The sequence below is a fragment of the Megalobrama amblycephala genome, linkage group LG12 (genome assembly GCF_018812025.1).
Source record: "Megalobrama amblycephala isolate DHTTF-2021 linkage group LG12, ASM1881202v1, whole genome shotgun sequence".
In the NCBI taxonomy this organism is placed as follows: domain Eukaryota; kingdom Metazoa; phylum Chordata; class Actinopteri; order Cypriniformes; family Xenocyprididae; genus Megalobrama; species Megalobrama amblycephala.
Genome location: NC_063055.1, coordinates 22,972,709 through 22,984,792, shown reverse-complemented (window position 1 = coordinate 22,984,792; position 12,084 = coordinate 22,972,709). Strand labels below are relative to the sequence as shown.

Genomic DNA, 12,084 nt, shown 5'->3' with positions numbered 1-12,084 from the left:
ACACAAAAATAACTATTGATGATGAAAAAAAGAACAACTATTATTGATCAAAGCAAGCAATTCTTGGTGTTTCATCTTTATTCTGCTCTTTTTAAATATCTTGACTTCTATGACTTCCAAAACCAATACAAGTATTTTGGACTGAAATCCTGATTCACTCAAACAAAAAATAAAATTGCATGTGTCCCAATGTGAGTGCCACTGCTAAAGCTCTGGGTCATTTTAGGTCAAAAGTTAATGAATGATCATGCAAACATGTTTGAGAAAAACGAGAACTAAACATGTTCATGTGTGTTACCCTTAAATTCTTACAAAGTACAGAACCACGAATCAGTAAATAAAACCTTAGATGAAAAACCACGCACTAGTTCAGAAAACTATTAGAAAAAAAAAAGTGTTGGAGGAGGTAGTGTCTCTCAAGACCTCTGTAATGCTTTATGACTCATTCCAGTGATTTACAATAAATTCTGTGCTGTACTGAAATAGTAAAGAACAATATAAACACAAGACTACCTCATTTATCAGTAATTTTAAGTATCTTAACAAATAAACATCTTATTTAAATATATGTTAAAATCCCTCAGAGATAATACAAATCTTTCAATCATTATTATGTCGGGTCCAGGTTCATTGTGAAGTGAGCAGGCACCGGCCAAAGTTCAAGCGATTTTTTTTTTTTTTTTTTTTTTTTTTTTTACAGCAGAGTGTCATCTGTGCAGCCTCCTTCCAGACCATAGCGGAATTCCTGCAGGTTTGAGATTCCATAAAAATGGACAAACGCCGCTCCGACAACCAACACATGGAATATCTGATGAGACTGAAACTGAGAAAGTAAAACAGATCAAGACCATGAGTATACTTCCATGAACATTATGCTATTAGACTACTTTACAATACTACATGCAACAAAATATCCCTTAAAGGGTTAGCTGACCCAAAAATGAAACTTCAGTCATTAATTACTCACCCTCATGTCGTTCCAAACCCTCAAGACCTTCAGAACACAAATTCATATATTTTTGATGAAATCTAAGCGGTATATGAGTCCAGAGACAACAATATTATCAACAATTTCAAGGTCCAGAAAGGTACTAAAGACATTGTTAAAGGTGCCGTAGAACGTCTTTTTAAAAGATGTAATAGAAGTCTAAGGTGAAGTTTCAGCTCAAAATACCCCATAGATTTTTTTTAATTAATTTTTTTAACTGCCTATTTTGGGGCATCATTAAATATGAGCCAATTCATGTTGCGGCCCCTTTAAATTCTCATGCTCCCTGCCCCCGGAGCTTGCGCTTGCCTTAAACAGCATAAACAATGTTCACACAGCTATTATAACCCTCAAAATTGTTCTTTACAAAGTGCTCGTCATGCAGCATGTCTAATCGCATAAGTATGGTATTTATTTGGATGTTTACATTTGATTCTGAATGAGTTTGATAGTGCTCCGTGGCTAAAGCTAACATTACACACTGTTGGAGAGATTTATAAAGAATGAAGTTGTGATTATGAATTATACAGACAAGTGTTTAAAAAATAAAAATAACGACAGTCTTGTCTCCGTGAATACAGTAATAACCGATGGTAACTTTAACCACATTTAACAGTATATAAGCAACATGCTAACGAAACATTTAGAAAGACAATTTACAAATATCACTAAAAATATCATGCTATCATGGATCATGTCAGTTATTATTGCTCCATCTGCCATTTTTCGCTATTGTCCTTGCTTGCTTACCTAGTCTGATGATTCAGCTGTGCACAGATCCTGACGTTAATACTGCCTGCCCTTGTCTAATGCCTCGATCATGGGCTGGCATATGCAAATATTGGGGGCGTACATATTAATGATCCCGACTGTTACGTAACAGTCGATGTTATGTTGAGATTCGCCTGTTCGTCTGAGGTCTTTTAAACTAATGAGATTTATATAAGAAGGAGGAAACAACGGTGTTTGAGACTCACTGTATGTCATTTCCATGTACTGAACTCTTGTTATTCAACTATGCCGAGATAAATTCAATTTTTAATTCTAGGGCACCTTTAAAACAGTTGACGTGACTGCAGTGGCTCAACCTTAATTTTATGAAGTGAGGAGAATACTTTTGTGCACAAAAACAAAACAACAATAACTTTATTCAACAATATCTGTGTCATTCTCGTACGCTGTTTACATTCAGGGCTTCCAGGTTCTATGTCAGAACGGTGACTTCTGATTGGCCGGTTCCTGCGTCAGCATCACACGCATGCGTTGTGCTGCTCATGTGAACAGCATTTGCCAAAACTGAGCCGGCTTTTGACACAGAAGCTGGAAGCACTGAACGTTAACAACATAGGAAAATTACACAGAAGAGAAGATATTGTTGAATAAGTCATTATTTTTGTTTTGTTTTTGCGCACAAAAAGTATTCTTGTTGCTTCATAACATTAGGGTTGAGCCACTGCAGTCACGTTGACTGTTTTAACAATGTCTTTAGTACCTTTCTGGACCTTGAAATTGGTGGTTAAATTGCTGTCTATGGACGAGTCATATACCTCTAAAATTTCATCAAAAATATCTTAATTTGTGTTCCAAAAAATAACAAAGGTCTTGCGGGTTTGGAACGACATAAGGCTGAGAAATTAATGACAGAATTGTCATTTTTGGGTTAACAAACCCTTTAAGTCTTACCCAAATGTCACATCTTCCAGGAAAGTAGCGTTCAGGTATCCGTGCTGCATACAGTCCTGCTCCACTGACATACATGGCACCCATCAGATAGAACCAGCCCATCTGACCCACTGTCGTTGCCTTCACAAAACCCTCTGTGATGGTAAAGTGCATTGTGGGAATGAGCCCACTCAGACCGAGGCCCAGGAAAACACCTGAAGATGGAAAAATGTTTTTAACAGACATCTCAAATCAACAATGAAGGTGAAACTTTTCATGGAGCAGGTGAGTGCGTTACCGGCACGTGTGGACCGGTGGCGAGGGGTGGCGAATCGATCCACCTGGGCCACTATGATAGCAGCGACACCCAGCACACATACAACAGACAGATAGATAAGCCGTGGCTGAGGCGAGCAGTAAAACGAGTAGTATAGCCATGGAACGAATGAGCCCATAATCAACAAAGCGATACCAGAGTAATCCAACCTAGGGGCATAAAAAACACACTGCAGTTACTGAAGGTAATGCATATACATAATATGCCTACACACATAGAACATAAAAATCGGTGTCACTTACTTGGAGAAAGTTCTGGAAACCTTTTCTGAGTGGCAGTAGACGGTGTGAAAAAGCCATGAGAAGCACAAACAAAGCACTGCACCCAGGAAGAACATCCCTAACACCACCTTCTCCTGCACAGGCGCCATGAATGACACATTCGGCCGCAGCATTGTCAGTGTGCCCAAGCAAAGGAACAGAATTAGGCCTGTAGGAAGACATTGTGATAGCTTAATTAGCCTCCAAAATGACTCACTAGAAACATAATTACAGGTTTGACTGACATTAAAAGTGGTGCGTTTTTTGTCATCCTCAGGGCAATGATTCACACATATCAGATTATCACATTACAAATATCATACAATTTATCTTGTAAGTTCCAGAAGTTGTAGAACATCTTTCTTAAAACGCCACTGGGGTTATGAGATACGCAAGTATTCAAAAGTTTGTGGTCAGTACGATTTTTTTTTTTTTAAAAGAAATTAATACTTTTATTCAGCAAGGACACATTAAATTGATCAGAAATTACAGTCTGTTATAAAGACTGTTATAATGTTACAAATGATTTCTATTTTTAAATAAAATAAATTTGAGTTTTCTATTCATCAAAGAGCCCTGGAAAACAGTTTCCTCAAAAATATTAAGCAGCAAAACTGTTTTCAACATTGATAGTAATAAAAATGTTGCATGAGTACCAAATCAGCATGGATCAACAGGATCATGTTGTCATGTCAGATGTTGGTTTTGTTCATGTTTTCATGACTTTTATTTTGAAGTGTAGTCATCAGTGTTGCCAATTGCTTTCAGCTGAGGTAGCTTAAACTGGTCGCTAAATGTCGCTGGATGACATCATACTGAGTCCACTGATATATATTAATATATTTGAAAAAGGTGGCAGGGGCAGGGAAATGGCTAAATCTTGCAACAAAATTGCCAGCACTGGTAGTCATTAAGCTTGTTCGACTTGACGTAGCGCTGCACAGACCAATCGGTGTATGACATTAAAGTAATATAGGAGCCATATGGAGCCATCTGTTCTCTAATCGTTTCCGCGATACTTTTATGTCATACATCCATAGGTCTGTGCAGAGCTACGTCAAGTCAAAGACACCCGTGTTATGTTGTCATTGGTTGCTTTTGTCATGTGATACTCAGTTCTGTTTTGTAATTGGTTTATTGTCTTGATTGTTCTGTCAATTGTTCTTGATTGCTCTGTGTATAAATAACCCTTGTGTTTCATTGTTCTTTTGTTTAGTATTGTTTGTGTAACTGCTGTTGGTGAGTCTCATGTTAAAGGGTTAGTTCACCCAAAAATGAAAATTATGTAATTAATGACTCACCCTCATGTCGTTCCAAACATGTAAGACCTCCGTTCATCTTCGGAACACAGTTTAAGACATTTTAGATTTAGTCCGAGAGCTTTCTGTCCCTCCATTGAAAATGTATGTACGGTAGACTGTCCATGTACAGAAAGGTAATAAAAACATCATCAAAGTAGTCCATGTGACATCAGTGGGTTAGTTAGAATTTTTTGAAAATACATTTTGGTCCAAAAATAACAAAAACTACGACTTTATTCAGCATTGTATTCTCTTCCGGAATCCTTTCCATTGAATTGATTCCATTGAATCCTTTCATCTGTCGGCGTTGGTAATGCACTTTTACGTTGCCGTGGTTGTTTTTGGTGATTAGGACATCCGCGACATGCACACCATTTTAAAAAATATAACAATACCAAAATACAAACAATGTAGAATAGCTTGAATACAGCATGCGTCTCCCTCAGACTGTAAACGAAGCTCGGGTGCACCGGATAACACGTCAGCAGTGTCTTACGTCAGCAGCGTCACTGCGGAGTCGTGAACACACTCCAGAGCAGAAGGGGGCGGTAATGCACCAATAAGCTGGATGCCAACCGCCGTAAAACAGGAAAGAAGAAGAAGAAGAAGCGGAGTCGTGAACACGGATTGACAACAGACCCGGAAGAGAATACAATACTGAATAAAGGTGTATTTTTTGTTATTTTTGGACCAAAATGTATTTTCGATGCTTCAAAATGTCGCGGATGTCCTAATCGCCAAAAAACAACCACAACAATGTAAAAGTGCATTACCAACGCCGACAGATAAAAGGATTCAATGGAATCAATTCAATGGAAAGGATTCCGGAAGAGAATACAATGCTGAATAAAGTCGTAGTTTTTGTTATTTTTGGACCAAAATGTATTTTCGATGCTTCAACAAATTCGAACTAACCCACTGATGTCACATGGACTACTTTGATGATGTTTTTATTACTTTTCTGGACATGGACAGTATACCGTACATACCTTTTCAATGGAGGGACAGAAAGCTCTCGGACTAAATCTAAAATATCTTAAACTGTGTTCCGAAGATGAACGGAGGTCTTACGGGTTTGGAACGACATGAGGGTGAGTCATTAATGACATAATTTTCATTTTTGGGTGAACTAACCCAAATTAAGATATTTTCATGCAGTGTTGCCAATTTAGATTTACTGACTTCCCTGCCCCTTCTGAGACTTTTTTCAAAAGTTTAGGGACAAATCAAGCAACTTCTTGGACAAATCTTATCTAGATTCTTATTTTGTCCACTGATCTCTATTCATATTTATATAGGTCAATGAATTTGCCATTATGATGTCATCTAGTGACATTTAGCTACCAGTTTTAGCTACTTTTAAAGCAGAACTAAGTAACTTTTTTTTACCTTCATAAATAGTTAAGTCCTTACGATGATTAATTGATCCTGTAGGGGGAGCTTCGCAAATCTTACTGAGTTCCGCTTTAATTGAAAGTAGTTGGCAACACTGTTTTCACGTCTAGTTTCCATGTTCATGTGCGCGTGTTTATGTTTTAGTTATGTTTATTTTGTAGATTACTCAGATTACTCCTAAATTGTAATATTGGCATGCATTTTCTGTAAAGCTGCTTTGAAACTATGTATTGTAAAAAATGCTATACAAATAAATGTTAATTGAAGTATATTGTTAACTGCATTTGGGTTCACTACACTCACCTTAGTGGACTATTGTTACACGTGACACTGAATACTGGAGTAATGACTGCTGAAATTCAGCTTTGCCCTCCCAGGAATACATTTTATTTTAAAATATAGTCAAATAGAAACCAGTAATTTTAAACTGTAATAATATTTCATAATATTACTGTTTTTATAGTATTTTTGATCAAATAAATACAGCCTTGGTAAGCAGGAGAGACTTTTTAAAATGTAAGAATGTAACATTAGAATGTAAATAATTCCTCTGCATGAAAATTTGAGAAACAGGAAACGTTCATTTAAGACTATTTGCTGGTGGTCAGTTCACAAGTAGCCGCTATAGTGATAAGTATGTCTGTATATGGGTTTAATTAAAATCTCTGTCTCTTGATGAACTTTTGTAATATTTTACATTTTTGCAATTATTTCACACATCAAAAACACAGACCCAGCAGGTGCGTCCAGATGTTTCCAGTTTCTGTGTGAATCCTAAAGATGCTCCCAAAACAGGCACGGAAGGATGGCATGGGTGGGCGGTGTCCTTGAAGCAGGTAATCATTGTCCTTCAGCCAATCGGGGAGGAGACTGTATGGAATAACTCGCCAACGTCCTTCCCATACCTAGTAATGGTAAGAGTTTGCTTCAATACAAACCGCTCAGACTAGAAATGGGCCACATTTGTTACTATTACAAAAGTAACACTTGATTTAAAATACAAACATTATGATTAATAAATTACAGTTTTGAAAGTGTCAATAGGAGTAAATTGAAGATGAACATCACCTTGTGTACAAACTCCTCCATCTTCTCCATGGCATGGTGTGCCTGCATGGGTAGTGTAACCACCCGCAAACCACCTTCTTCCTCTTCATCCTCATCCTCATCCTCATCCTCATCTGGAAATGCAGATGCACCCTGAAAAAAAAAAAAAAAAAAAAAAAAACAATTATGCTTTTAGTTAACTTTAGGTGTTCTTGCCTCATTCTATCTACTGTTCAAAAGTTTGAGGTCAGAAAGATTTGTTTTAGAAAGTCTCTTATGCTCAGCAAGATGTTGTAATACTGTAAAATATAATTGCACAATAACATGTAATTTACTCTAGTGATGGTAAAGCTGAATTTTAAGATTCTTTGATAAATAGAAAGTGCAAAACTACAGCATAACAGAAATAAAAAATATTAGCATTAAAAATGTCTTTACTGTCACTTTTGATCCATTTAATGTCTTTGCTAAAAAAATAATTTCTTTAAAAAAAATCTTACTGACCCTAAACTTTTGACTAGTAGTGTATTTTATTCTCACTACTCACTCTGGATTTCTCTGCATTAGCTGGAGTTGTCAACAGCGGCCCAAGCTCCGTGAGCTCCGCATTCTCCACATTATCATCATCAGAGGTGCGCCGCTCGGCATCACTGTTGGAGCCGCAGTCACCATGGTGACACGTTGTCATGGGGAGACAAACCTAAAACTCCCCAGATATTCTACCTTGTCCAACAGTTCACAATCTGATGATGATATATAAAATGCACAGATTAACACATGCAGAATGGTTGTTGATGTGACATGGCATTTTCACTGTCACACAAGATAAAAATTAATATAATTAGTATTGTCATCATTTAGAAATGCAGTAAATGGTTAAACATGGCTTTGTCTTACATTGACCTGTTGATATAAAAACTGCTTTATTTATTTATTTAATCTCAAAATTGTCCTATGGTGCGATTTTGTCTCAAGCATGGTTCAATAAATTAAAAAGAAAAGCATACAAATGTTAATAACTCGGGCATAATTTTACAAGTGTCTATTTTAGTAATTTGCCACATTAGCTGTCATGCTTTTTTGGCTAAATGTTGCAGGCTTGCCTTCCAGTGGCTTTGGTCATGTTACTGAAGTCCATGACATGTGCACATGACAAGTTTTTGTCTCAGAATTGTTCAAAAAGTTAACCTTTTTGGAACCACTATAAAAGTGTCAAGTTTTGTTGTTCTTTGGTGCGACACCCCTATATTCATAATTGTTGCTATGTCACACTCACACCATAGGACACATTTAAAGGGTTCGTTCACCCAAAAATGAAAATAATGTAATTTATTACTCACCCGTAAGGCCTTCATTCACAAATTAAGATATTTTTGATTAAATCCGATGGCTCTGAAGCAGTGTTTTAAAATCGGATCATCACTATAATGTTGAAAAGTCGTTTTTTTGGCGCACAAAAATATTCTCATCTAGGGCTGTGACGGTAGGCATGACAACCGCGCCACCGCGGTCGTGGAGTGTCACCTACGGTAGTGTGACGTCATATATAATATATATTTATATATCTCAGAGATCACGTTAACTGAAAATTTTCCGTCTTTGATGGAATTTGTTTAGCAGTGACGGAAAAAATCTGCAGCCCGTCCGTCATTTCGACAGATTATGTAGTTGTATGTAAGATTGTTGTAATTCCCACTCCTGTCCAGTAGGTGGTGAGTGCGCTCCAGTGTGGCAGCAGAGCGCGAGTTCAGTCTCCAGAATAAAATGAAAACGATGCGCTTGGTTACACACAGACGAGCACCCAGTTTAAGTAAATTATATAATGATAAAGTTACTTATGCATGCTTACTTAATTAAGATTTTTATTTTTCTTGCTGACTATAAGTTTATGGTCAACGAATGGCTTTTCTGAGGTATAACGTTACGTGACATTGTTTGCAACACTGACTGAACTGACGTGATACAGATTTCGGTAAGCTACTGTATCTTTCAACATATTTTTTTATTTTCATTCATGTTTATTTCGTTCTGTACAATAGTAAAGCGGAAAGGATGATCGCATTCACTCACAATCCGTGACAAGTGTTAAAGATGAAAACTGAAAGTGACGCAGCTAGTCTTTGATCAACTTTCTTTTCATAGTATAAATAAATGCAAGCCTATGCCTATTTGCTTATCATGTAAGTTCGTGAATAAAATCTTATCATTAAAATATAAAAATTAAAATGACGGGTAATATTGATTGGATTTTTTTTACGATCCTGTCTATTAAAATGACGGCGAAACGCAAGTCTAACGCAACCTCTAATATTTATATATATATATATATATAACCCCGCCCCCCCTTCGGACCCCACCACCGGCGGTTGTTGGTGATTTACCACCGCGGTAGTAAAAATTTGCCACCGTCACAGCCCTATTCTCATCGCTTTATAATATTAAGGTAGAGCTACTGTACTCGCATGAACCGATTTAAATATGTTTTTAGTACCTTTATGGATCTTGAGAGAGGAAATGTCATTGCTTTGAATGCAGGCCTCACGGAGCCATCGGATTTAATCAAAAATATCTTCATTTGTGTTCTGAAGATAAATGAAGGCCTTACGGGTGTAGAACAACATAATAAATGACAGAATTTTCATTTTTGGGCAAATTAACCCTATAAGTAATAATGACAAATAAATAAATAAAAAAAAAAAATGAAAGAATTGACAAAGTTAGTGAGCCCTTATATTTTCTCAAACATCAGAGTTCACACTACATAATATGTATTTTATCTTCAAATTTGGTGTTTTACAAAAAAAGAAGTACTTTTTTACTGCTTTTTTGTCAACTAGTAAGTACCCAGATACAAATATTGGCTATGTAGTCAAGTCAGACTTGAAATAGGTTTCAAAATATTCTATTCTTGGCATTTCAATAAATTAATCCACTTGAAGTATATGACATAAATGAACGACATGATGTGCAAAACCCCCTAAACATCAATTCCAGGGGGGCCTTAAGTTAAATCCTGATACTGATTTGAGTATAATCAATTTCAGGACGATCTATCTTAATTTAGTGTTATATTCTTATCAGCTGTTCTTCTGCTTAGATCTAGGGCCAATTGCATAAACGCGTCTAAATATCTAGTATGACCCACTAGCAATTAGTCAAGGGGCAGTCTTACTTTTCGGTATCAAATTAGGCCAATCTACGTATTTATGTAACTGACTTAAAAAAGTTAAGAAAAGTCTTAATAAAATATTGATGACTATCTTGAAAGACTAGTCTTATCGGTTTATGCAACCGGCCCCTGGTCAACCTAAACAGGCTGCTCCAGTTTTCCACAAGTGCCAAAGGTTTACATCCTGTTAACTTAGCATGCTTACAAGCTAACCAAACGAATAATCAAACATTAAAAGAAGAAAAAGAAAAAGAAAACATTTCCGAATCATCGTCTAGCAACGTTCAGCTGAACGTGTTTGTTTCTGCGTCATGTGTGGCTGTGTTATGTGTGTATTATTATACTGCGTGTACATCCTCGTAATGACTGAATCAGGTTAGCCGAACCGGACAACATTAGCCCGCATGCTAATGCACTTCCCTATTGTCTGATTCGATCATTATTTGCATAATACATGGCTGCTTTCATCACAGTTCGTTAGCAGATGTTTATAATCATAGACCACGCAATAATACAACAGATCAGTGTTCATCATACGTTACCAGGCTGGGCAGGCTGTCAGGTCCGTTCATGGGAGTTACTGCTGCAGCTTGCCGTCCGGTCGCTATGAACCTCTATGAACCTGTAGAACCAGTCGGTTCAGCTCAGTAACAAATTATAACACAAATAACTAAATTAACATAGATTAAAACCGTCTGATACACAGTACACTCTATCAGCACGCGGAGACAGAGGATGTACTTTGTATCCGTCAGAGAGAAGAACACGTAAATCGTAACCGGTTTGACACACGCAAGCCGTTTTAATCCTTAAACGTACTAATATCTATTTTCATGCTACTAATACTTATTTTTAATATACTAGTATATCTATTCCATTAGGTTTATTACCTTTTTTAAAAGATAGTAGTACTTATTCGTTATACTAGTACTGGTACTCATTCATATACTAGGCTACCTTTCAAATAGACTTATTCATCAGATAAGTAGACTAATAAATATATAGTACTTATTTATTAGATATTGTTACTTATTCATATACTACCTTTTAAACAGACACAAGCCTACTTATTCATTAGATAGTACCTAATAAACACATTTATTACTTATTGGTATTTTTCATTAGATACTCGTAAATATTAAATAGATACTAGTACACATTTACATTCTAGTATGTATTCCAAATGTTACTAGTAAGATTTTTAATTGAACAGTGGCTATTCTGACTAGTCATATGACAAGTAAAAAAGCAGTTGTGACTAATAAGATAAGAATTGTTATTGTTACTACAGTTACAAAAGATAGTGGTGTCTAATAAACTAGTACCTAATTAATAACTACTAGTATACATTAAATAGGTATTAGTATCTAATGAAAAATAATAGTATTTAATAAATACATACTATAGTATCTAATAAATACGAATATTTAAAAAGATATTGGAATTCAGTATTGGAATAATTACTGTTAATTATATTATATTATAATAATTATATTGTCTAATAATTACAAAAATTATTAGACAATATCAAAAACTGAATATCTACTCTTCATTTAGAGATATCTTCAACCTCATTAGGAACTAGTGAGAATGTATGTAGATTCTTCCTTCAAACGCATTCATTTATGTTTGTAAATGCTAGACATTACTGGAATAAGTAGTATCTTATAAATAGGAACTAGTAGTACTAGTATCTTTAAAAAAAGGTACTACATAAAGAATAAGCACTCCTAAAGAATAAGCAAATGAACAATATAAAAAATAAGTGCCAGTACAATGAAAATAGATACTTGTGGAAGCTTTTTTCCACCACTGAATAAAAAATAAAAAAGGTAATTGCATCTTTTTATCTTACAATTGACTTTTTTTCTCACAAATGCAAGATTACATCTTGCAATTCTCACTTTTTTCTTAGAATTGCGTGA

General features: G+C 35.8%; 1 protein-coding gene across 1 annotated transcript; it reads right to left on the bottom strand.

Annotated features, from left to right (window-relative positions):
• Positions 1-60: 60 nt before the first annotated feature.
• On the bottom strand, positions 61-10,975 carry adipor1b (adiponectin receptor 1b). Its single transcript, XM_048209709.1, has 8 exons — positions 10,702-10,975; positions 7,538-7,733; positions 7,012-7,143; positions 6,677-6,848; positions 3,230-3,416; positions 2,949-3,136; positions 2,672-2,865; positions 61-823 (listed from the first exon to the last, which is right to left on the bottom strand). Exons 2-8 carry the CDS (start codon positions 7,676-7,678, stop codon positions 695-697), a joined length of 1,143 nt encoding a protein of 380 aa, XP_048065666.1. The 5' UTR covers positions 7,679-7,733; positions 10,702-10,975; the 3' UTR covers positions 61-694.
• Positions 10,976-12,084: the final 1,109 nt, after the last annotated feature.